Source organism: Amphiprion ocellaris, chromosome 3 (genome assembly GCF_022539595.1).
Source record: "Amphiprion ocellaris isolate individual 3 ecotype Okinawa chromosome 3, ASM2253959v1, whole genome shotgun sequence".
Lineage (NCBI taxonomy): Eukaryota > Metazoa > Chordata > Actinopteri > Pomacentridae > Amphiprion > Amphiprion ocellaris.
The window spans coordinates 21,456,417-21,483,735 of NC_072768.1; the positions used below are offsets into that span (position 1 = coordinate 21,456,417).

At 40.2% G+C, this 27,319-nt stretch overlaps 1 protein-coding gene across 15 annotated transcripts in view; it reads right to left on the reverse strand.

The window, feature by feature from the left end:
* LOC111577803 (pleckstrin homology domain-containing family A member 7-like) overlaps window positions 1-27,319 on the reverse strand; it is a 157,757-nt gene that overhangs the window by 103,860 nt on the left and 26,578 nt on the right. Inside the window, exon 1 of one of the 15 annotated variants that reach the window (XM_055009090.1) lies at window positions 13,289-14,321. The exons of 13 other annotated variants lie outside the window; for them this stretch is intronic. In XM_055009090.1, coding sequence (XP_054865065.1) covers window positions 13,289-13,359 — 71 coding nt within the window. In that variant the 5' untranslated portion in view covers window positions 13,360-14,321. Of the gene's footprint in view, window positions 1-10,986; window positions 11,098-13,288; window positions 14,322-27,319 lie in introns of those variants that run through there. One more of the 15 variants, XM_055009093.1, reaches the window with a different exon arrangement.

A 27,319-nucleotide genomic window follows, 5' to 3' on the forward strand; every position in this document is an offset into this window, starting at 1 on the left:
TAAGGCACTCTAAAGTCAGATTTACTCAAAATGAAACCACTTGATTTGATGTGGGTGGGCCATTTTCAATGTGCACAGTTTTCTACAAGCAGAGCACATTTTCTATTCCACACTCGATCTTGTTCATTTAATTCTGAGAAGCCAAAAAACATGTACAAGATTAATATTTGCTTAATTTTACAGCCTTGGCCTTGCGTTAGCCATTATGATTGAATGGAGCACTTTTTCTTCTTTACTTATTCATTCTGTGTCTCTTTGCCTGCCCCTGCACTTTCATTATCAAGTGTATCTAAGTTGGAACCTCTCCTTCTCAACCAGCCTGTTCCTCACTCTCCTTATTTTGTTTATAAAATTAGTCACACTGCACAGGTGAGGAAGAAAATGTACCACTATTCACCATAATGGCTAATGCAGCAGCTGCCTGTCCTCACTCGAGGTTCAACAAAACAGCTTAATGATCACCATGAACTTCCACAAATGCAACCATGTAAAAACTTACATCGCACATTTTTTTTTTTTTTAAATGTCATTTAAGTTACAGTCTGGAGCTTCACCATGATTTTTTTTTTTAATTCAAAACTGGTACAATGTAGGGCTGAAACGATTCCTCGAGTTAATTGAGTAATTCGATTACTAAAATTCCTCAAGGCTAAATTCTCTGAATCGAGGCTTCGTTGAATCAACTACATGCTAGACCCCAGGTCACAAAATGGCAGTCCGAGGCCAGACCCAGACTTCATTCGATACAAACCAGGTCCTTAAATTTGACGGGACGCTTCTATTTCAACCAGCGCAGCTTTTCTATTGTTTACGGCAGGAGGGCCCAACCAGTCCGTGGTCTAAATGGTCGTCTAAACTAGCCGTCTGTGACCTAAAACAAGGACAGATTCAGCTGCTGCACAGCTTATTTCTAGCCTCAAATGCTTTCAGAGATACTTTTCCCTGACGTGTTTTCGAAATAAAAGAGAAAGGTTGCGGCCGAACCGCAGTGTTTATCCGACGCATCTGCCAGACTGCCAAGCTGAGAGCTTGGTCACGTGACCACATAGTGGCCCGCTGAAGCTCAAGCGCTGTCATGTGACAATGTTGTGGCCACTAGTGACCGTGTGTGCGATTTTCAGATGCGGCGCGTTTACATGTGGGAAAAACACATCAAGACACATACCTTCACTATATGTTTTCTTTAAGTATTCATATACTATATATGTATAATGCCCCTGTACTATACTATGTATGTACAATGCCCCTGTACTATACTATGTATGTACAATGCCCCTGTACTATACTATGTATGTACAATGCCCCTGTACTATACTATGTATGTGTCCAGGACGGTTATTTCTGTTGCACCGCTCGTTCACTTCCGCTTTTGATGCTGTAACGCATGCTTAGTGTGGAATCCGATTACTCGATTAATCGCCAGAATAATCGATAGAATACTCAATTACCATAGCTGCAGCCCTAGTAGAATGTGATAATATACATTTTATAATCCTATAATCATCATAAAATATCCAACACTAGTAGAAATCAGCTTATACAACATAGTGTCATGAAGGCGTGGTCTTAAACTTTGACCTGGGGCTGTGTTAGGGTGCAATGCCTGCACACTGCTATGTAGCAGTATTGTACTTGAACACTGGTTGCCACCAGCCATGAAAGGTAAAAAAAAAAAAAAGATGATACAAAAAGAAGATGATACAGAAAATAGCTAGTCAGTTACTTCCACAGTGAGTGGTGACAACTGCCACACAAAGCCTTGTCACACAGGAGGTGACAGAAAAACCCTTCTAGCACCAAAAGGAAAAAGTTTTTTTTCACATTTTCTATACATACTGCGATATTTCATTAAAATTCATTTAGGAACAGTAATAGTGCTGTTAAGGTGTAATATTGTGTTTTGACAGGTCTGGTATAAAGCTAAAGACATTTCAGGATATCCTGATGGCCTTGAGCAGAAAGATGCTGACTAATGTAGTGCAATGATGCCAGTTCAGCTCTTGGGCGGAGATGTTTGCTGTATGTTATCTCTCTTCCCTCTCCCTTCATTTCCCTTTAACAAGCTTTCACTACAAGAATCACAGTGTGAGCTTGGCCTGAGCAATAATTTGATTTCATTCATCATCTATCGCTGAAATTAGGCACCAAATTGCAGTGCCTTTTTAAATGTTTCTGCTGTACAAAATAATGATCTTACCAAAATTCTAGTTTTAAAAAACAACTAAATGAGTAATTTACATTTTTGTTTTGTAAAATACAACAACAAAACACCATTTTCCTGCTCGGGAGCAAGTAGATGTGCTATAGAGGAAAAGCACAATGCCTAATGCCAATGCCTAAAGCACGAGTTCTAAGTTTCCAGCGTAGGAGAGCCACACAGATTTCCTCACTCACACTGACTATTCAAGACAGACAGATGGCTTCAGAGGCAGTGTTTGATTCACATGTTTTACAACATTCCCTATAAACCATTAGACAATAACTGTGAAAGGGAGACACACTGATTACACAGCTTACACACACAAAGTGGTGGAGAAGAACAATGGAAAGACAGAGATAAAAACAGCACAGTCACACAGAGACAGACAGAACCACGCCCACACAAATGTTTTCCACTTGAGGCCAACTGACGTGCATTTTATTGATTCGAGTGGAAAAAATGGCCTTGAATAACATGCAGCAATACCAAACTGCTCCCTGATCTGACACTGCAGAGCCCTGTGACATTTATCATGACTAAATCAAGCCACTGGCTCTCAAGTTTAATTTAGGAACGATATCACGTTAGTCCAGGTAATTAAAAGCGGTAAACCCACGTCTCTGAGCAAAAACAAATCAAATATACATTGAAAGAGTCTCTGGGGTTAATCCTCAGTCCTTGAACATGAGACACTTCACTCCAACTCGCTGGAAACAGTTATATGGTTACGTGAATGTAGAGGAGAGAGATAATGTGTGATGTCTCTGCTCTAATATAGCCACTACACACAGCATAGAATTGGAGCTGGAGTGTAAGACTTGAACATTCGTTGTGTTGAAACCCTTACTAATCAAATTCACAAATTGTTCATTAGGCCTACCAATGCCAGGTGAATTTGTCTTTATTTAGCAGCATACTGGAGTTTTGAATCTGATGTCTGTGGTGACATTTCCACACTGGCACACTCGTAGTGATGTGTTTGATGGTTACTAACAATGATTGTTTTGCCAGAGCTGATAGATTTCAGCCTGTAGCGGACCAATCTAGGAAACATTCAATTCGACAATCAGAAGACAGATTATAGTCTAAAAAAACAAAGCAGTGACAGTGAGGTATTCATCATGACCACTCCTTGACAGTGTTTGTGTAAATACTCTCACTTGACAAAAGTAACAGTGCAGGTTTAAAATAGGGCTGAGCAATATAAACTAAAATCATACTGGAATTATTTTCACAGATATTCACGATTTCCGTGGTAATTTTTGCATTTCTTTTCTACTGAAACAATTATAAAATGACGTGATTTTTGTTGCGGTCTGTATCAAACAAGCACGTTTCCTCATGTGTGGAGAATGTAACTTGAAGGCGAGGTAAACACAGTGCTTCATGTATAATGATATGTTGTTGCACATTTTACCTTTATTGAAAAAATTGCAGCTCCTGCAATTTCGAAATTGCACTTGGCCATATAGCAATTTCTACAATATTTCAATGACTTGTTCCGCCTTAGTTAAAAGCTGCATAGAGTGATAATAATAATCCCAACCACTTCAAGAGAAACTACAATCAGAGCCCGGATGGTTGGGTGCTTGCAGTGATGGCATACGGTGATAATATGCGGATTCAGTCTTATATTTAATGTGATTTAGTATAGAGTTAATCCAAATGTCAACCATATCAGCTGCAGTTTGACATGCAGGTGGAGTAAAACCCCAAAGGAAAGTCAGACACGTGTCTGAAAGAAAAACAAACTCCAAAATGCATACTTCTATCAGTGTTGAATTTCCTCTGCTGGAGCTAGCCGCAACAATCATTCGTTGAAACTTGGCTTCAAAGACGTGAAACACTTCCTCCCCCACAAGGGATGCACTGATCTGCAGCAACTTTTATTAATACCCATGGAGCAAAAGTTTCAGAGCACAGCGGAGAAATTCAAGCACTGAAAATAATGTCCATGCTTGCTCCGAATCTCAAGTTGCACATGTGCACCTTTTTAATTTACTGGATACATTAGCTTGAAACTATTATTAGGAGCAACTGATGCTGGAACATTAAATGTATGGACCTCTGTGGCAAAACACAGGTATACAATGGCACTCTATGCCTCATTAGGAGGTAAAGAGAGGAATCCGGTCTACCCACTGACACTGAGGAGAATCACTCCACTTCTCCTCCAGCCTACGCTTCCCTCGCCGAGTCCACTGAGACTGGAGCGAGACAGTTTCTTCTTGTTTGGAGTTGCCAATGTGGGAAGTGGAATACATGCAATGGAAATGTGTTGGGGTTGTCCCATTTGTCCTACTTAACTGTGTTCCTCCACAACAGACTGCACTTAGCACTTTGCTGGTGTGCCAAAGACACAATACTGTGCTTCATAAAATCACACTTCTAAAGGTGTTACTGTAAGTAATTCTTTTGTAAGACATATGCACCAAACAAACTTTCAGTGCCATCAAAATGTAACTTAAATTTGAACATGTAAAATTTAGATTTGATTTATTAACACTGAATTAAATTGTTTTGTACTATGAAAGAGCCACATATGGTGTTTGTCTTCAACAGTATGATTGGTAGGGAGCTGCCTTCATAAACCCCAATATATTGAAGTTTCTCTCCATAAAGCTTTGATTGGTCCACTGTTTGCACCTGTCCAGCACCGAACACCAGACATGAAGCTACGAAGTTGTGGTGGAGTGTTAAGCCTAGAGCCATTATCTTTAAGTTAACTAGACTCAACACATCCTAGCTCCAGCTCTATATTTAAAACAATATTTCATCTAACTCTCAGAAACACAAGGAAATCAAAACATTACTCAAAGACCTCACCTATTCCGTTAAGGGCAGGTGTGATATAAAAATATCTACCGAACAGAACTTCATTCAGCAATGTTCAGAGCTAAGGAGGGAGTACAATGTGACCAAGTTAGCCAGTGAACAGCGGGGTTCTTGTGAGTGATCCCCACCTACTCAGAGTAACATGAACAGTTGAGCACAACATAATTCAGTAATCTGAAAGACTAAACATATCTCAAAGATGCCACCTTTCTGTCTTTGGGTTTTGATGGGAACCATAGTGAATAACGGGCAACCTGTAAATATGTTTTCCGATACACAGTTCCACCTCTTCATGCATGTACAGTGGCTTCTTTGATTACACACAGAGCAGTCTCAGATTAGGCAAGGATTAGAGCTGTGCTGCCCACATGGACTGAGCCAGCTGAGGCGTAATGTGAGACCTGAGAGACTGGCAAGCTCAAAGGGTTTCAGTGGCAAACAGATGGAGAATGGGGAGCAGGCTGGTATCAAAATCCTACACATCCAGCTCTGGAATGGAAGTATGGGGTTGTTTTGCACCCCAGGCCAACACTGCTGATAAAATTGCTATCGGGAGAGACCATAAAACACCGCAGACTCCATTTACATTACCAGGATACGCTAGACACAATTTAGTCTAATTTACCTGAGAGCATTTACACATTGTTATTGTAAAATCGTGAACTAGTGCTTTACATCAGAATGAAGCATCTGAATAGATAAAAACCTTGCACTCCAACCTAATGGCCTTTTGTGATTCAGTTTTAAAAATAGACAAACAAGACAAATGTCAATCTAGAATCAGCACCGACTGCAAGCACTTTGTTAGTACTAGTGCTACTAAACACTCTATTAAAAGTTCCACGCATCGCCTTGAAATGATGAATTCAGTCATTGTAGTAACAAAATTTTAAAATCCCTCTTGAACAAAATAAACAAATTCACAAAACTTCTAATGTATTGATGTCACTAGGTAAAACATTGTGTGTAGTTACAATTTTGTGTTGTCTAGTACAGGGTTGTACAATTAATGCAACATCATTCTCCATCATGATTTTTGACTTCCTGCAATTTAGTGAACATGTACAACTACAACACTTAGATTTAAAATGCTCTCCTCATGAAGAACCGTCCATGTTGATGAAATCCCGTGGTTTCAACTTGGGTATATCTGAAATCAGAAAGGCTTGCCTCACTCTTGTCAAAGTATTTTTTGGATAACGTACCTGTTTAATTTCTACCTGAGTGGAGATCAGAGGCTTCTCTGTGCACAGCTGCCTAGCTGGCGTCTACTGTAGTCTACATGTGAGGAATTTAGAAGACCAGTAAACTGTGGTGTGACTAGATGAACATATGTTCAGTAAGTGATTGAATGAATAAAATTACTAAAAATTATTGTATCTGTCTCTGATATAAAATACATCTGCCATTTTAATGCATTTAAAGCTAATTTTCCTCCTGCTATCAATACACCCTGCACCATATTAAGTTTCTTAACATTTTTCATTACTGTCTACTTTTTATTTATATATAACATGAACAATAAAAGCATACTATAAGAGATTTATTCATTTTTGGAAGAATGTTATTTATCCAGTTCTCACACTACTCTTACTGTACAACCAATATAACCCACTTCGCACATCTACACCAATAAAAGAACAAACTCCTGATGCAATAATGTTACTCAACAATGTAAGTTACCATTCTCTCCTACCTCCCGAGGCCAAGGCCCATACAGCAGCCCACACTTCTCCAACAAATTCTCGGCATCTCAGCTGCTCTCCATTGCAGCCAAAATCAGACGGGAAGCCTTTGAAGTGAGCGGCCTTTGAGAGGCACTTTAGGCTACGGTCCATCCATCTGTACGGTACCATTTGACTTTAATAAACCCATATCCAGCAAGATCATACATGCATTGTTATAGGATGGAGGAGAAATCTCCCAGAGTCACTGCCTCATAATGTTGATGTTCACAGCTGCTTTCTAACCTCTCTGCCCTGATCCTTTCACTCTTTCCACAGCATGAGCTATATCTCAAGATCCACTGTCCAAAAAACACTGATTACACTCATCACCAGCTGCTTTTTGGGATGGATTTAGCCACCAAACCTTCAGTGAACTCTCTGTATCCTTGCAATATAATGAGAGCAACTTTGTGTGTTTTCAGTTAGACCCATATCTCACGAATCACGCAGTTTGAAACGAGGACAAGTCAAGGATTGCAAGAAGGGTGACATTAGGACGCAGAAGAATGTGAAATTAGCTTGCAGTTTTGAATATCTTGCGAGTTTACTATTCTGACCCACACAGAATATACTGCAGGTAAACTGACTTAATCTGGCTAATGAGAACAGACAAACTGCTGACATAAAAAACATGACAGCAATGCCTTAAGTTAAAACCAATTCGAGTATGCTACATTGTGAAACTACTGTACACTGAATCTTTATTGTCTGAACTCATGTCAACTCAAATGCATGCAAAATTCCCTATGATAAATTTAACCGTTAGTGTTGCATGACGGCACACAAATGTTTTCTATGTTTTAAAAAATCCGTAAGTAGTAAATAGCGACAGAGTGGATGCGGTGGCACAATGGGTGGCACGTTCCCAGGTGAAGCCACAAATGAATGTTGATTTTGACAAATGCGCATCGTGATTTCTGTGAGGCCAAAGACAGAGACAAGTAGCAAATCTTCTCATTTGTTTTTCAGTAATTGGCAGCTGTTTTGCTTGAAAAATGACTTAAACAGTTAAAGTCGCTCTATGTAACATACTTGAATGAGATTATTGGCTACTTAGTGAACATGACTCATGCATGTATTTGCACTTCATATGTGATATGAGCATTGTGGGCATCAGCAAGAACAGTGAAGTGACATTCATGAGACAAATTGTGATTGACTGACATGATTCTGACAGGATGAGGTAACAAAATTTATACTGTGACCATAGTTTGACTATAAACGACATCTGAGACTACATACTATAGTTCACTCTCACAGCACTAAAACAAAATCTTGGACATCTGGCAACGGAATATTGTAGTTTGCAAAATGTGACCTTTTTTTTTACGTTTTGTCCCACCATGAATAAAATTTCTTGCCCGTGTTGACCCCAGTTCTTCCCTGACATTAGTCACATTCCCATTCACCCAGACAGGACACACTTGATAAATCTTAGTGGACTCTAACATTAGTTAGTATTGCACGCTAGTGGCACTGAGCAGAAGAAACGCATTAAAGCAAGGCGCTCAGAAATGAGCATTAAAGTCACACTGTTGAAGTGAGATTTCAAAAGAAAATGCATTTTCAGTACACTACATAAACATCTGTCAGCAGGCTGCTACAGGCAACCGAGAAAGTCCGAAAAGGTGTAATTTTTTAAAGCTACATTAAAATCTGTACAGACATGGGCAATAAAAAGCAATTAATACATGGAAATTACTAGGGCTGGCCCAAATAGCAATTTCTGGGGTCTGGATATTCAGCCCCGATTAATGACGAATATCCGAAAATTCGGTTTAGATCGTATACGATGTCACAGATCGAATACCGCTCGCATGACATCGTCCGACGGGGAGGGGGGAAATCCGAGTATTCAGATCTCAAAATAAATATTTGGATACCACCAAATATTCGGATATTCAGGTCCAGTTGTAGAAATTGCTTCATTCTTGCACATAGGACCTTTTGTCAAGTTTCTCAAAGTTGCTGTTGAAATTATTTCTGGTGATGTACTTTTGTGTCTTTTCTCATTGAAAAATAATACAATCAGATTCTCCAATAAAAGACGAGCAATTTGCCACCTTTTGACAGATTGCAACACACCACTCTGATCTTGCTGTCTCGTCTGCACAATATGTAAGATCCTGTTACAGTTTTTTGACAGCTGGATTGTCACTTTTGTTTTCCTACTCACATTTGAAATCAGAATTACTGCTTTCCTGTGGTGTCTGCCTTTTCTGTGAAAAATAGCTGGCATCACCAGTTAACCCACAATCCTTTTACCGCATCATCTCTGCCACAAACAAACCACAATGTCAAAGAAACCACAGCAATGACAGCTCTCTCTCTCTTTAGTGGAGTCCCAGCCAAGTCTGCTGCTGTGACCGCCCAGCACTTTGTGACATAAGGGTGCTCTCCCAGAGAGACTAGCAGGGAATTCATTTTGTCAAAGTGTCAGTCGCATCAAACGTCCAGCCGCAGCAGTGTGTCAACACTCCAGAGGAGAGGAAAGCCAGTGACTGAATGACAGATCCTCCTGGAGATTCAGGGATGAGATGCTCAGTCAGATGCTTACAGTACTCAGCCTTTTTCTTTGCACTTTGCCTGAGCAGGTCTCTGTTTCAATAATACCAAAGAATACAAAAGGCATTCAAGTGTGTGTGTGTGTGTGTGTGTGTGTGTGTGTGTGTGTGTGTGTGTGTGTGCGTGTGCGTGTGTGTGTGTGTGTGTGTTCCAGGGTGATGAGACAATTTTTGTGCACATTTGATCAGATTTTTGTTTTATTTAAACATTGAAGATTTATTTTCTTTCCTGGGAGTGGAAGCTAGAGGCAAGGTCATATTCTCGTAGTTGTCTTTTTCTCAGTTTATGCTGGTTGAAAATATGAAGTTGGCATATTCTAGTGCCTGGATGCTTTGAGCCAATACTTGAGGCTACGTACTCAGTTGTTTTCTTAATAAATGTACCATCTTACTTGCTCAGAATTGAAAGAGCAGCATTATTTCAGTCAACTACTGTGTGACACAATGGCCTGTCAAAAGAGCAGTTGGATTCATGAAATAATATCTGGCATTTTACAAAGTAAAAATGTAAAGAAGGGGATAATCAGAGGCATTAGTCTCATCACAAGATATTTTATGAACTGTTTTTTTTTTTGCCTCTGGCCTTGCCTACACAGTAGATTCTTTGCTACATACTCACCTTACAGCTTCTTACTCCATTATAGTTTCCTGTCCTTTAGCTGTGGGATCACAATCTCCTCAGTTATTGCTGCTCTGCTTTCAGATGAAGTTTAACACTAAAAGCTCATCCTCATTCCTTCACCGACAAGAAATCCTTTTATGTAAATTAGTTTCATCAGCTAAACTAAAGATGACAGAGGATAGCACCACTGTAATAGATTATCTTCTTGCTGAGTTTCATTTATGACACATTATTCATTCCACGTTTAGAGATTAGAGGATGATCACACACACTTTGCCATTTAAATATCTGAGAGAGGTTAAGGGTCGCTCTGAGGTTAAACTGGAGTCAATTATGAGTTGTTGGAAGTTGTGTTATGAAATGACTCTGCATGTATGTACAGGTGTAAGAACAAGCATGTGTGTGTGTGTGTGTGTGTGTGTGTGTGTGTGTGTGTGTGTGTGTATCTAAGTATGCAGAGCTGAGGCAAAGGCTTTCAGACAATCTGCTCCATTCACCCCCTGCTGGGCCACCAGCCCAAATCCATTTACATCTCTGAGCCGTTGTGAGCCTGACAGCCCTGTAGAGACACACACATGCACACACACACACAACAGTATACACAAAGTAAAGTCCTCACATGCAGGTTAAGTGCACACAAGTACATACCTCTTGTGTCTGGGTAACTCTACACATGCAGAGTCGTGAGTGAGAATCAGTGCCATGACCTTTGTCACCTGTCACACCCCATCACTCTCTTGCATGTTTTCTACTTCTACCCAACAAATACTCTGCAAACTCAAACTGTGATGCTACTCAAACAAATGTTCTCTAACCTGTGCATTTCTGACATGGCCTCACACTGTACAATTTCTCACACTCGTCAAAATGTCCTGCCTATCAGCACCTTGCAGCAGTAGGTCACACACAGCAGATACACCCACTCAGAAAACACAACACACGAATCAATTACCAGCCCTCCATGCAATACACACATACACAAATGCAATCAATACTCTGACAATCACACATGGGTCCTCATTAAGCTTTCACGCTCACCTCAAGCCTCCGCGGTTGACTGACGCTGATGGCTTATGCTGGATTAGCGGACCAAACAGCGGAGTCGGGCTAAAGACTTCCTCAGACAGCGAATGAACACCTTGTCATTTGAATGTTGAACACATTGGATTAAGCAAGGGAATGTGGGAGGAGGCTAGCAGTGTCCATGACTCGTCTGTTGACAGGTGAGGGAATCATTAACTACAGAGCAGCCTCAGCAAGGGATCACTGAACTTTTACTAAGTTTATGAAACAAACTTCATTACACTGTCAACACTTCTGTTTCACCCGTCCAATATTATTATCTTTACTGTTTAGAAAATATTGTTAAAGAAGCAATATGAATGCAACAGCAGAGGTTTGACGGTCTGGGGAAAGGCTCATAAAAAGAACTTACTTTTGTTGGAGTGACAAATACAATAGTGACAGCTTATCACTTCTTCCTCTAAGAAAAACAAATACGAAATTTCAGTACTCTTCCTTGTAGCCTAAAAAATGTCCCCTTTACAATTTAAAAAAACAAAGTAATTTTATAGAATTTGTACTTATTTATTCGAACAATTTTAACATATTTTTTAGATCCATGAAAAGCCAAAGATAGACTCAATTCTAATTGTGGAAAATGATTGTATGTATGACTGTTAATTCCCTTTATTTTTACAGTACTTTTTGGTAGCTGCAAAAATATGATTTCTTTTTCTTCTTTTTTTGAATTTTTATAGTGTGAAATAGGTATTTAATTTTTGACTCGGTGGTTAATCCAATATACAGGCATTTTCAGGTGAACAGGAAATCCCTCAGAGGACTAGATGTTGAAAAAGAGAATTAAAAATTGAAACGCGATCCAAATGGTGTTGTATAGCAACAATGAGGCTGATGTTTGAAGAAATATAGGCAGTGAAAAGGAGAAATAAAACTGAGTAAGTAGTTTATTGCCTGCAGCTGTCCCACTTGTTTGTGCTGCATCTTAAGCATGTCAGACATTGCATTTATGCAGCAAAATGTCAAATGTAACTCTAATACATGAGGTGATAAGGCTACAGGTGAAGTATTCAGAATGTGAGCAAGTACTTCACCATAACAGAGCAGAGTGGGAGTGAATAACGATGGTGAGTTTGTTTTGGAGCTCAGGGCTATTTCCTGGATTCTGTGTACTCTCCCTCTCTCTCTCTCTTTGCCATGAGCTGGATGATCTGACAGGTCATTGACCTGCCCAGTGGTCTGAGGTATGACTCACTCATCAGCTAAATCCCTCTGCCCCCCGGTGCAGACCACCCCTACCACTCCTGCAGCTGCTGAACCAACACTGACAATTTCCCATAAACTATAAGCTCAACATGAATAAAGACAAGAAATATATATGCACGAGCACATCGCTTTCATTACGCATTTACACTTGCCTACATTCACACCTGCACAGAAATACAGCTAGTATATGTATCATTTATCATTTTTAAAATATCTTCTCCTTCTACTCAACCACACAGGGATTTTTATAGATAACAAGTTGTGGTGAATCAGTATTCTGGTGGTTAGGCTCCAGCAGTCTTTGGAGGTTAGAGACTATTACAGTATCGGACAGAAAAAGAGGTGTAGGCAGGGGTCTGTTCTCCCCTCAGGGAATGAGGATTGATGGTGTTCATTTGAGAGTCGGTCACATCTGAAACCTAGTGATAAATGTAATGATGTCATTCCAGCTGCGGGAAGGGCAGGGGGGCATAATGGAAGCGGACCAGTAAAATCTTATGTAATCACTGTGTGAATCCTGTGTTTTTAAGAGAGAACACTGGTCATAGTGATTCATTCACATACACTGTGGCTAAAAAGCTCAACATGGCTGGTTCCGCAGTGAATTTAGGCAACATAATAAGCTCAGTGCTTCAAAATAGCACCATCATCTTCAACTATTGTCACAATGACCAACCAATCTAAAACTTCTATTATTGTGTACAGGCAAAACCAGTTTCCTTGTTATGTTAGAACAACATTCCAGGCAAACCAGTTTGGCAACAAACTGCTTTAGAAAATAACAAAGCCCCTAATGCAATCTACAACCATTAAACTTATTAAGTCAGCAATTGTTTCTAATGAGAAAACCAATTTTCCAGAATGCATAAAACAGCGGTTCAAGCAATGTCCCCTGGGGGACACCATACAAGGGAATACACAGAATATGATATAATGAATGAGACGCAAGTCCTCACTTCAAGAAGCAGGCGACTTTAACAAGTTACAGAGCGGTATAACTGCAAAGGAAAGCAGAAGCAGAGTTGAGATACCCATTGGGGTGGTGATATCGTACCTGCAGGGTGCATGGTAGAAGGGATACCCAGGGTGAGGGATGTGATTGCAGTATCCGGACTGATTCCACATGGTGCTTCTCTTGTTGCGTGTGATGACAGTTCACAAGTGCCACAGCGGTTTCCTTCTCTTTTCTTGTTTCTAAAACTGCGGGATGAGAGTCAGGCTGCTAGGAGTCACATTAATCAGCGTCGCTTCTCTCGTCTTTTGAGTGGCTCCATGGGGAGAGAACGAGGGGCGGCGATTGAGAGCTGGGATTACTCAGAAGATGAGGTGAGAAAATGAGTTGAGCAGCTGAGCCCAAACAGAGATGAGCTGATGTCAGGTGAGTCAAGTCTGGTGCGGTTTACACACCTGGAAATGAAGTCTGCTCCCGCCGCTCCCCCCTCCCCCCTCGACAACACAACTACTTGGCAGATTCTGAGACGATTGCCCCAGGTGAAGTCTGACATCACAGGTTACTCCTTTAATCCTGCCTTGAGCCAGGCATTTTCCCTCACGTCTCAGGTGTAATCAGGTATAACAGATGTTTTTGTGGTTAACCTTGCTCAGCTGTATCTTGTTTCCCATTAAATCATGCGAGAAATCATGTGTCACCATTTACATCATAATGATTTGGCACGTACCACCAGAGTTGTCGACCTCTCAGGCGCAGATCTAAATCAAACAGTGCTCAAGATAAACAGCAGATTTCAGAGACCTCCATTTCTCCAGCAGTCCTGATGCCAAATAGGAGCAGTTTATATCGTTGACACGTGCAGTGCATTCTCTCCGAAGTTCACAGGTGCCACAAATCCATCTCTTCTTGTTATGAGCAGGTTAAAATCCAGAGTCCCAGCGTCCCTCCACTGTATCTAGTTTGTCTCTGGTGCAGACACAAGTGTGTATTCCCCCAATCACAGGCTCCCCACTGGCTCTCCAGCCTCACGAAACAACAGCAGTGCACGGAGCTGAATGACTGAGCATACTCAGAGAGAGAGAGGGAGAGAGAGGGAGAGAGAGAGAGAGGGAGAGAGGGAGAAGGAGAGAGAGAGGCAGGATGTGGCAGTGAGAGAGAGTGTGAATCTATCAGGAGTGAGAGAGCGAGAGAACGAGGAAGAGGTAAACAGAATGGAGCTGCATTCCTTTTCCTGCCTCGTGCTCATCTGGCAGGATACACATCGCTGAGAGAGACAGAGAGACAGAGAGAGAGAGACAGAGGACAGGAGGTAACGTTATAGAGAGGGAAGAGGGGCAGACCGTGAAACTGTTTACATGCACACAAAAAAATGTGAGTTAGAGTGTAACTTAAGACCTGAAAGCAAATCTGTGTACACCCATTTGAACACCTGAGCTAACCTTTGCCAGGAAACTGTGTGTAGATTCAATTGTGGCTGTTATCACAGTAAAGCTCATAGAATAAACTGGTTTTGTAAACTGAGGTTAGCTTAGCTAAATATGCTTCATGTCCTGTACGGACAGGTTTGGCAGCTGTAGCTATCATTTTAAAATGATTAAAATCTGATCTGAAACAAAGTTGGGATCCTACTCTTCAGGTATCATACCAGTGACAAGCAGATCTTTCCAAAAAAAAAAAATCCCTATTGTAAAGGATTTCCCATATCTTGACACACAGATGAGTCTTTATAACCACCTGCTTGACGCTGTGTCAGTCACACTTTTGCTGCTAAAACAGCTCTAACCCACTGAAGCATTGACTCCAAAGACCTCCGTAGGTGTCCTGTGGTATCAGGCACCTTCTTTAAGTCCTGGACATTGTGAGGTGAAGTGTCAATGGATCTGACACTCCAGCAGATCCTAGAAAAGGACTGGAGCTCGAAGAACTCAACACCTTGGACTCTTGGTCATGTTCCTCAAAACATTCCTAAACGATGTCTGCAGTGTAGCAGGAAACATTCTCCTGCTGAAAGAGACTACAGTCATTGGGGAATATTGCTGCCATGAAGTGGTAGTCTTGAGGTCAACCGATATGGTGCTTTCAAGCCTGGGACTGATTATTAAAAATCACGGACCCAACAACAGATATTTGGAACCAGTACATGTACGGTCAAAATGACAATCATGGTCTCAAATTTTAGAATAACACAATCTTCAACATTAAACTTTATTGCAGTGCCTTTGTTTATTTACATTTTCCATATGTTTTATTGAAAGACAACTTCTAAGCGTTTATCCTTCAGTATTGATAGGCCATTACTTCTAATGTATATTTACTTCATTTGGGAGTGGTTTTTGTGTTGAGGCTCCATCAGTGTATCTATGTGCATAAAATACATTTGTTTTACAATTGTTACATTGCCATGATAATCATATTCAGTCCTGAAAGTAAACTGCTCAGTTCACCTAATTATTTGTACAAATAATATTATCAAGTCCATTTAATCTGCTGGGACAAGTGAAAGAAGTTATAGAAAGCAAAAACTGGAAAAGCCAGATAGAAAAACAGAAATGAGAGATAAAGGTGGACACAGGCAGTTTGTTGTAATCGACAGCAGGTTATTCACAGCAGTCCACAACCAGACTCAAACCTCCCAATCAGCACATGAAGCCTGCAGGTGAGAGGTCACCCCTGTGGAGCTAAACAGAGATGTGCTGTCTCCCCGGAGAGGTGGACTACTCCAGTGCCCTACAAAGCAGAGCACTGCCATGACCCTGCTGCAAGGACGACTCCACTGCACCTGGGGAAAAGCTGGTGACACAGCCGCGAGGCTGGCAAAATGACAGTTTCACTCACTGCAGGTCAAAGTGCCAGACATGTAATCTGATATAGAAAGGGGGATTGCAAAGGAAGGCAGTGGCTTGAAAAGCTAAAACCGTGAAGCCACTGGATTCCCTCATGAATATTTGTTTTCCCTCATATTCACCAGAGGGATTCTCACTTCTAAACCCTGATAATTTGATGATGAAAGTTGTTAACGGGTGCAGAAGCATGACTTGAGCTCTTATATCAGATGATACATGGAAAAGTTAGTGTTTTTGCCTTTAAAGCATGCATACACATTAATTTATGAAATCTTACAGCCATGCTTTGACGCTCTTACTATCATCTTGCATCACTGTCCTGTGTGAAGTGAAAATCCCTCAGCCTAATGGCTCGTGTTAGAAGCCTGTGGTATTCACATTTGCAAGAAACAGTTTCTAGTCATAGAAAAACACCAGCACCAGCATTTGGTCATGTTTGGTAATAGCATCCATCACACACTGAACAAACTTTCACTGCTATCAAGTGTTCAATCACAAATTAGCATAATTTTGCAACAGAAAGATGTTGACTTGCAATGTACTGTTAATTTTGAAGCTTTCACTTGAGATATTTCACAGAACTTTGAATCCAATAAAGGAACAGTGGCGTGAACAACATGCTGATCAGTTTTTCTGTGTCATAAGCTATACACACTTCTAATTTTAAAATGTTTTGATTAGTGACACTGGTATCAGTAAAAGACGGTTAAAGCCTGGAAACTACACTAAATCAGACACAGTCTGGCAAATACTGATGTGCAGGGTAGGGGTCTATTGATATGGGGTTTTCAGGTCTGATAACAATAAGATTATTAGTGATCAAGGAGACCAACAGTTGATATTTACAGCTAACATACATTTGCAGTAAAAATAAAAAATTTGGTGTCAAAATTTAGAATAACACCAACTCCAACAAAGACTCTCACACTAAAATGCTTTTGTTTATTGATGTTTTACAAATGCAAAGAGTCTTTTCAACATTTATCCTTCAGTGTTTATAGGTTACTTGTGACATGTAACCAATCAGACAGTGCTGTGAGCAGGATGTTGCCCACAGATTGACTACAGATAGAGAAAGCTGCATGAGAGTCAAAGTAGCACAATTCAATTTAATCTATTTTGTCAGGAATCAGCTTTAAAAAACAATAATAATAATGCTACCTTTAATGTGAAAAATGCTTAATATTGGATCAAATAGTCAGCCTTGCCAATAATCGGCTGATTTACGATTACGACCTGGTGACCTCTGACATCATTCTGGTATAAATGTATTCACACAGCCTGAAGGAACATCATCATGTGTGTGTAATTAGCTGGTTACATCATGTCTCTATGCTGTGAAAAAAGAGGGGGAAAAAAGGTAGGAAAGGCGGGACAGTAATGGAGAGTGGGATGCAGGGAGGGAGGAGAAGAAAGGAGGAGGGAAGGAAGGTAGAAGGAAGAAAGGGGATTCGAGGGAAGGAGGTGGACCTGCTCGTCTCCTGCTGCTTGTTTTCGTTGTAAAATTTGATTCCAGCACTATCTAATCAGGGTAGGGAAACACAGGGGACCCTGTTTCTTCCTTTTCTTCGTCCTTCTCTGTCTCTCTCTTTGCTCTCCTTGTTTGAAGAGACAGGTGGACTGACTTCACCTCTTTCCGTCTATCCTCCCACACAAACACGAGAGGTGATGCTCATGCTCTGCGCAGCCTCACTGATGCACAGATGTAACGCCAACATAATAAGGCATCAAGTTTACACATTCATGCATATATGCACGAGCACATAAACACAAACCAGTGCCTCACTAGAGCAGGCAAATATAGAAATCTATAGGATACACACATATAGCAGATGCCGTCTTGCAGGCAGTTGACAGCTGTGTTGAATCATTATGTCAGTGGGTGAGATAGCAGGAGTGCGATTGGGCCTGTGGTTCGGCTTATCTGGCTTTTACAGCCTAAACCCTGCCACTCGCTTTAAAATGCCCACAAACACACACACAATCTCCTAACAAACCGCCCCCTCCTTACGCCTGTTGTCAAGGTCACAGCTGAGCCCATATTTCTGATAATCCTTAAAAACAACACTCACCTGCACTCTTTACATCTTTTGTGCAAACTGCCAAAAGCACAAACATAGTAAACTTGGGTATTGGTCAGTAGCATTGATCAGTGACCTGTGATTTCTATTGGTAAATCTAACTCGATAACTCATTCTGTGTTGTGGAAGCCAAACCTCATAGACCTGACATTTTCATCTCAAAAATGCCTCTGTATATAAATCACAGAAAGCCATGTCGAAGCGACAAATCCACGCAACAAACGCAAAGACAAAACTGTAGCGAGTATTCTACCTATAAGATATGCTCTCAGTAAATCTCTTCACTACTGTCCCCACAAAGCAGCTCAGAAGGCTCAGAATATGAAATTTTACTTAGGCTCTGCAAAATTTACACAATTACTCCCACTGCCATCTTAAAAAGTTGACAATGCAAGTTTAATTTGGGCCTTTTTTGACATTTTCTCCCACGCATACTTTCTCTTATTCTGAAATGAGAAACAAACGCTTGAAGAATCGGCTAACAGGGAGAGTTGCACGTCTCTGAATGAAAAAAAAAACAGTTTTTAGGACTCCATACAAACAGGAGATTTGCATGCCGATATATCTGTGTATGAAGGGGCTGAGTTAAAAATGCTTGTGGATATACTATTATGTGCTTCATATAATTCAAGAACGTGCTAAACCGTCTTGGGAAAAGCTTTGTGAGCTTGGATGATGCAATAACTTGTGTGTGCATCAATATCCCTGGGGATCTTTTGATCCAGATTCTTCAATCTTCAGCGACACGCACACACACACACACGCGCACACACACACACACACACACACACACACACACACACACGCACACACACACACGCGCACACACACACGCACACACACACACACATGCACACACACACACACGCACACACACACGCACACACACACGCACACGCACACACACATGCACACAGCGCTGTCCTACTATTAATACACTTCCTCTGAGTTCTTCCCTTTCATCATGCCTTGAGGCCTTGCATCTCTCCATCTCACAAGCTAGAATCTGACACTACAATTAGAAGAAATCTTTTATACACTGGATCCGATCCACAGTTAAAAGAAAAAGCAAAGACAGTTTCTTCAAAAGATATGGATTTAATTTTCATCTTCTTGTATCTGATTAGAATGTCATGCTTTAGTGCTAAACAACAGGAGTCTAACAGAGATTGAGGCAGCCAAAGGCCCATCTGTTTGCATTATCAAATCATACAGTGGAACAATATTAGGAAGAAATGAGAAATCTCCACATCTCATTTATGGGATGTTCGCAAAAAAAGGAGTCAAATGGGCAAAGCATTTCTATATCAATATGTGTTTTTAATCCAATATGATTGTAGTTATTTTCATTAATGTAAAATTCCATAAGTATTGCCAGTCTAAATCATAATCTTAAATAAAAATAACAAATTCACAATCAAGATTGCTAATTTTCAGAAAGAACATTATCAATTAGTTGTATATGGTATTCATTAACTTTCATACTTTTACTAAAAACTAAAATAACATTTGAATGTAGTTACATAGTTCAAATATGAAAACAGAAACCTGCTCTTAGGTCATATATGACTGATGAGTTAATACAAGCTTCACAGACTGATGGGGTAAGCAACTTTTAGACATTTAGAACAGTAACATGATGTACATAAAAAGGCTGACATTGTTCTCTATCTCCTACTTATCGGTCATGAACCTTAACTATACTGCTAACAAGGACTTATTTTTAGACATTTTTGCTTACAAAAAATTAAATCCACTGACAGGTGAAGTGAATAACACTGATCATGTCTTTGCAATGTAACATTCATGCAATGAACAGAGTCACCTCCTGTGGATTAACATTAATTAGCTATAGTACAGCTGACTAGAGTAGCGGGTAAAATTAAAAGCTTCCATTGAAAACTTTCACCAGCTTGTTAACACGTGTAAACCCACCCTAAAAGTCTGCTACTGTGTCTAATGTTCTGTCCTATGTTAAAAGGAAATGTAGCTCAGCTTGTGTCCAGTGACCTAATGTTTCGGTAACTACATTATTTCTGAATGGCAGAGCTAACTACAAGCTCTTGACTCAAATATACACATCAAAAAGCCCTATTGGTATTCAAGGCATGCATAATCCTCAAACACAGAATGAAACTGTAATGATCCTGTTGAGAACATCGAGCTATTGCAGCAATAAATAGTAATGAGATCCATGAGAGAAAGAGAATATAAACAGCAGCATATCAGCCTGAACAGATACAGGGTAATTTCATCACTGACATTGTAATTGCAAGAACATATGCGAACACTTGAAAAGGCTTATTTTATTAGGTATAGACTATCCTAAGCTACAATAGCAGGCTACTGCCCATCTTATTTATCCAGTCTAACATATAGTACAACACTTCACTTCAAAAAAGACACTGCTCTTTTTTCCACAGAGAACTTAACACACAAAGGAAAGAAGCAGCATGACTCGCCTCTTTGTAAATCAAAGCACCTAAGCTCATTTCTCTGACTTCTAAGGGGCTCAGGTCGGGCATTTTTTATAGCCTCACAGACAGGCTGGTAGAATTCATTTTTTCCCACTCAAAAAATATTTTACTTCAAATTTCTCATTACACAGAGACACTTGAGCAGCACAGCTAAAAAAAAGCTGAACCGAGCTGACCTGCTCTCAGTCAAGACCATTTTGTTTTCTCTGAAAACTGGCTGTTTGACTGATTGCATGTGAAATGACAGGCGGGAAACACTACATCCTAATCAGATCTCAAGGTGCCGAACACCTCATCTCTTCAGGACATTCCTGGAGCTACAATACTAAACCTGTTGTCAAACTGACCACAAAAAAAACAAAGAATTTTGTTTCAAAAATGAGAATAGTGTAACTTAACAAGACTCTGGTCATTGGACTCAAACTCCAGAACTTGTAGGCACCTGCTGTGCCAGACACAAAGTAAAACCCAACTACACCCCTTGCCAGCTTTGTTAACAGACACGTGAAATATTATACATACTCTAAATACACTGTCCAGCCAAAAAAAAAGTCGCACACTTTAAAATTTTGTTGGACTGCCTTTAGATTTGAATATGGCACACATTCGCTGTGGCAGCGTTTTGAAAAGCTTCTGCAATGTCACAGCATTTATTTATGTCCAGAGATGCTTTAATTTTTCACCGAGATTTTATATTGAATATGGGAGAGCCAGACTGCTTCTCCAGCACATCCCAAAGATTCTCGGTGGGGCTGAGGTCTGGACGCTGTGGAGGCCAATCCATGTGTAAAAATGATGTCTCATGCTCCCCGATCCACTCATTCACAATGTGAGCCCCATGAATCCTGGCATCGTCATCTTGGAATATGCCTGTGCCATCAGGGAAGAAAATTTCCATTGATGGAAAGACCTGGTCATTCAGTATATTCAGGTAGTCAGCTGACTTCATTGTTTGGGAACATAACATTGCTGAATCTGACCAATCCCAGATCATAATCCTAACCCCCACAGGCTTGTAGACACTAGGCATAATGAGTCACTTCATCCACCTCTCGTCTTACTGTGATGCGCCCATCCCTTTGGGACAGGGTAAATCTGGACTCATCAGACCACATGACCAACCACATTTGTTCTTCGAAGATAACGGTTCCCTATTCTTCAGGTTTTAATAATGCGTTAGACGGTTCTTGACCTGATTTTAGTAGTTTCAGAAATCTCCTTAGCTGTTTTCTTTGCTTGATGCAGGCCAATAATTTGACCATTCTGAAACAGATTAACATCCTTTCCATGACCACAGGATATGTCTTCCAACAGGGTTGTTTAAGAAATGAGAAGCTCCTCACTGTATCAGCTAGGGTTAAATAAGTTGTTGCCAGCTGAAACGTATTCATCACTGCAGTCATTATCCAATGGAAGGCTTTTAACTATTTGCTTAGTTAAATCCAGGTGGTGACTTTTTTTTGGCCAGGCAGTGTACTACTTAATTATGTGCCACATCAATGAATAAAACTAGAGAGGCAAATCCTTACTTGCATTGTTTGCTTGTGGAATACTGTCATCTGCCAGAATTTCTTTTTTAAAACTACCATCTGCATGTGCCAAAGTCTGACATCTTCAAATCCATTCATCCATCTGTCCATCCATCCACTATCTTCCACTTTCTTCCACTTTTTTGAATGAAGTGGCAGCAGGCTATGCAGGATATTCTAGTCATCTCTCTTCCCAGCAACACATTCCAGCTCCTCCTGGGGGTCCCAAGGTGTTCTCAGGCCAGGAGAGATATGAAATCAGTCCAGTGAGTTCAGTCTACCCCAGGGTCTCCTCACAGTTGGATGTACACAGAAAGGAGGCATCCTAATCAGATGCCCGAACCACCTCAGCTTGCTACATTCGATGCGAAAGAGCAGTGACTCCAAGCTTCTCAGTGATGTCCGAGCTCCTCACCCAATCTCCAAGGCTGAGCTACAACGAGCTCAAGATAATAAGGGAGGGTTGAAACATAGGTTGACTAGTAAATTGAGTGCTTTGGCTTCTGGCTCATCTTCATCACGAATGTCGGGTACAACATCCACAATATACCCTTTATCCATCTCATATGCCATTTTCTGTCATTTGTGAATAAGATCCAGGAATACATTAACTCCTTCACTTGAGGCAGCCACCCAAAGGGAGCAATCGCCATGGCCTTTTCAAATCCAACACAAAATGACAATAAATACAAATTTTACCTCAATAGGTTTGCTGAAACAGATCCTCTAAAATGTTTAACTGAATCTATTCTTCATGTGTTTTGTATGCCTGTAATGACTACATGGTTAAATAAATTCATCATTAGCACGGCCAAATACCAGTCAAGGAAACTGCCTAAGTTGTGCAGCCCTTGATGAAACTACTCTTATTTTGTAAAAGCAGCAACTAACATTTCTTTTTTAGGGCTTGCTGCTTGCAGTATGGTAGTGAAGTTGAGGAAACAGATTTGCTGAGTTTCTGTGCCATGGATGACAACGAGGGCCGAATCAGTTCAGTATGGTTTTTAATAACAGTACTGTCAGGATCATACATCTCTATCAGATATTTGCTGGTTTGGACTTGTATATATCTGCACCCCTTTAGTTGTGCTGAAGACGGAGCAGCATAGTCAATTTCTATCTTCCACCTCTCTTCAAGCACCTCTTCAAGCATCTCACATCACCCCATGCCTCCTAAATCATTTTATTCCCCTCATTTCACCGCTCTGTTACCTCCAATTTGATCATATCGTGGAGGAAAAAAATCCCTTCCACTCAGCATAGTGCCAATTCTGAAAAAATATTTTTGCCAACACCTGGCTTGCATAGTAATTCCATTCATACTGCAGGAGCAATTTAACTCTACTACTTGTAATTCTGGAGATATTATTTAAATTAAACTAAGTGAATCTTATTCCATTGCACTAGTCTTTGCTGAGCTAATTTTTAGCAGCACCTATAAAGAATCATATGAATATCTTCTTCCTTAATAGGAAGAAGACATTCATATCAGGCTTTCTAAATTAGGAACACCACCACAGCTTCTCTAAATATTACCAATGATTGTATACTGAATATTATCTCTGTAGGCCGATAGAGGGAAATAAACAAAAAAATGAAGATTAATTAGCTCTCACAATGCTTATTGACTCTGCAGTCATAACTGAAAATCATGCCTTACAGTGTATTTGATCTGCTTTAGATAAGAGCAGTTCAAAGTGATATAAATTGCATTCCATTAGCTTTGCCTGTGAACACATACTATCAGATATTATATTGTATGCATCTCCTTTATCCTGGTTTCTGAACTGGATTCACTTGGGCTTCTGATTGAAATGGTAATGACCTGTCTCCTGCTGCTTCTCTGTCACTGAGCAATGAGGTGGCTCAAACTCCACACCCAAAAGTGACCCTTTGAGTAAGCCTTCAAAGGCCTTGACAGTGAAAGCCCCAACAGTTACTGCCAAGAGGAGGAGAAGAGCTCACTGTCAGTCCATCGCTGGTGGTGGCGACACGAAAGGAAATTCAAGGTGAAGCTTTACCGTTTCCACTTGAGTGTGAAAACATGTCACTGAAGAGGTCAGAGAGGGACAGATATACAGGGGCACCATCAGTAGACTAACAGAACATGATGGTGGAGGTAAAAAAAAAAAACACAAAGCAGGACACATTCAATGTCTGCAATGAACAAAAGTATTCCAAAACAACTCTAAAAGTGAAAAATGCATACCTGTCTGTTGGCAGTTTAGAGGAATCTCATATGAATGCTTGCGGTTTCTGCTGATTAAAAAGCACCTAGCATCTGTTAAGTGGTGTTATTTTTTAACCACCACTCAGTGTGCACTATAATGAGACTGTTTTGGGTGGTGGCTGTTGTAATGAGGCATTCAAACTGTAATGCAGTCAGAGAAGGCAGGGAGAATTACGCCTGAACAAAGGCTGGGACTGTTTTCAGTAGCATTTAGGCTAAGCTAGGGCTTTTGCTTTGAGGAAAAATGGGGAAATTCTCCACATGCTCATCTTTTTGTCATCGCCATCCCATTGTTTGGAAATGTCATATGGTCATACTGTGAAGGTCAATAATTGACTTTTAATCGCAGAAAATTGAAGAAGGACAACTGGAGAAGTGGAGAGGTCTTAGTTCATCACTTTAAATGCCTTCAAGAGCACAGAAAAAAAAATATCTGCAGTTTCTATTCAAAATGCCAATGATTGGACTAAATGCAAACGCAATGCTGGTAAAATATACTGAACCCTCTCCGGATTTCTTCTGCTTTTGTGTATATCTCAGACTAAACTGTGCCAGACTGTCAAAGAAATAAAATCAAACATAAAACAAAGACAATCAAAAACTCGAAAACACAAAATGCAACATTTAAATTATAATTGCATTTATTAAATCAAAAAGCTTATCCAATTCCTCAAACCACTGATGTAAAAAAAAGTATTGCCTCCCTGGACTCAATACATTGTTGATCCACACTGTTGACAAAAACCAAATATTTCTTATAACTGGAGACCAGTCTGTGACATTGCTGTGGTGGGATTTTGCTTCCCTCTTCTCTGCAGAGCTGCTTTAGTGCAGCTACATTAGAAGGTTTGTGAGCATGAACTGCTCTTCTCAGGTCCTACTTCAGCATTTAAATGGGGTTTATGTTCTAATATCACCGAGGCTACTCATAAACTTATTTAATTTGCTTTTAGTCATTCATAAGTAAAGTGCTTAGGACCACTGTCCTGCCACATAACCCAGCTCATCTACAAACTTTGCTGATTGATGCATAACATTTGCTATCGATTCATTAAAATGGACATGACTTATTACAACAAATCTAAATGTCTAGACAGTTTATATAAAGGTTCTTTAAAAAAAAAAAAAAATCACCTGTTCTTTCTACAGAGCTGATTTTTCTTCACCACATACACTCATGTGTAACAAGTTTGCTTAACCGCTACAATTCAATTCAAGTATCACTGACGGTAGATTTTTTTTAATTAAAAACATTAAGATCTCCACAAATCATGACTGAAATGCTGCCAAAATGTTTCTTCAGATATTAGATATGTTTTAAAATGTGTTCAGAAATGTCAAATAACATTGACATTCAGTGTGTTACTGCAATTAGTACATTTGATCAAACCTCAGCCGAGCTAAGCAATGTGTGCCTTTTCCACTATTTCATTTTCCCTATTGTAAGGTGTGTGGAAAACCCTGTCTCCCCAGTGGTGCAGACAGTAAGTCATCTTCTCTGAGGATACAAGGGTCCAAGGTTGGAACCCCAGGTGGTCAAGTCCTGCTTTCCAACAAGGAGGCACTTCATGCATGTGGTATGTTTCAGGTGCTCACAGAGGTCAACAAATGCTAATAGTTCAAATCTGACTCTACCTGGCCATAATCACTGCTGCGTGCAGCTATATTTTAAAGGTCATATCTCGTCCATCTTAAAATAAATCAATCATTTATTCTTTTACAGACTCCACTGTGAAATTCAGACATAAACTCAATTCAGACAAAAGCATTCATCATGTTTACAACTGAACAGTTCTATGTCAGTGCTAAAATACAGTAGAAATAAATGAAATGTTGATAATTCTGTTTCTGACACCTCACAGATTTTCATACTGCCTCCTTAAGAGGTTGTGAGGGAGCTGCAGGGAGGGTGGGCAGACATGAGGCAAAGGCACTGCACGAGGAGAAAATGGCCCACAATTAGAGCTGCAGCAGTGGTTGTGACACACTGCTCATGAGGGCTATTAGGCACTTTGCCTCAGAAGCTGTACTCCTCCTCTACATCACAACTCACTGAAACGTGAACACTTAGACATATTATTAGATTCAGTGAGGCACACACTTCCTAACAATACTGTTGTGTTCAGTGTCCTTGACGTCAGAATAAAAGTCCAAAACTTGATTTGGAAATCATGGAAAAAAACATGTTCCTTGTCTGGGCACTTGTCTGGAAATCATTGTGTTTCTAAGATTTTTTGAGTTGTAAAGGAATCCACTGTCTGTCCGGGAGCTGATAATGGTTATTTCAGCATAATTTTACTGTTGCCAACTTAACAAAATGTAAAATATATATAGATATAGATATATAGATATAGGTTGACGGTGTTGCCCACAGCTAAGAGAGTGATTCAATGGCAACATTATATTTTTCATCCCCAAAGCATTACTGGAAAAATCCAAACCCAAATGTATCAGTATAAACTTTTTTTTTTTTTTACTATTTCACTGTGCATAGTTTTTGATATTACTGAGGATCAGAAAATCCCCTTAATGTGGGCAGGGGGGGATAATGATTCAGTTCTATTGATGAATCCAACAAAATTGTTTAAAAAAAAAAAAAAAAAAAAAAAAAGGAGACTTTCCTGTCTAACGTGCTCCTGCCACAGTGTGCAGTTTTTCATTACAATACCTCAGGGGACAGGACGAAAGCAGTCGTTTTCCTAATGGACTGATTTTTACTGGGAACCTGATTCAGTCAAACACATAGTGCTTGGCGGCAACCAAAGAGCTGAATCACTATCTGAATACCAAACAGGCAGGGCAATGAGTAGACAGTCTGTCAGGGGAAGACACTGACAGAAATGTGTGACTGAACGTATCCCAGTAGCCTGGCAGACTACTTTGCACGACATACAGTACACGGGCAGCTTTTTGGGGGTTTGCAAACCACGTTAAAAAACATTTTATTCTTTACCAATACTGCACTAAGAGTGG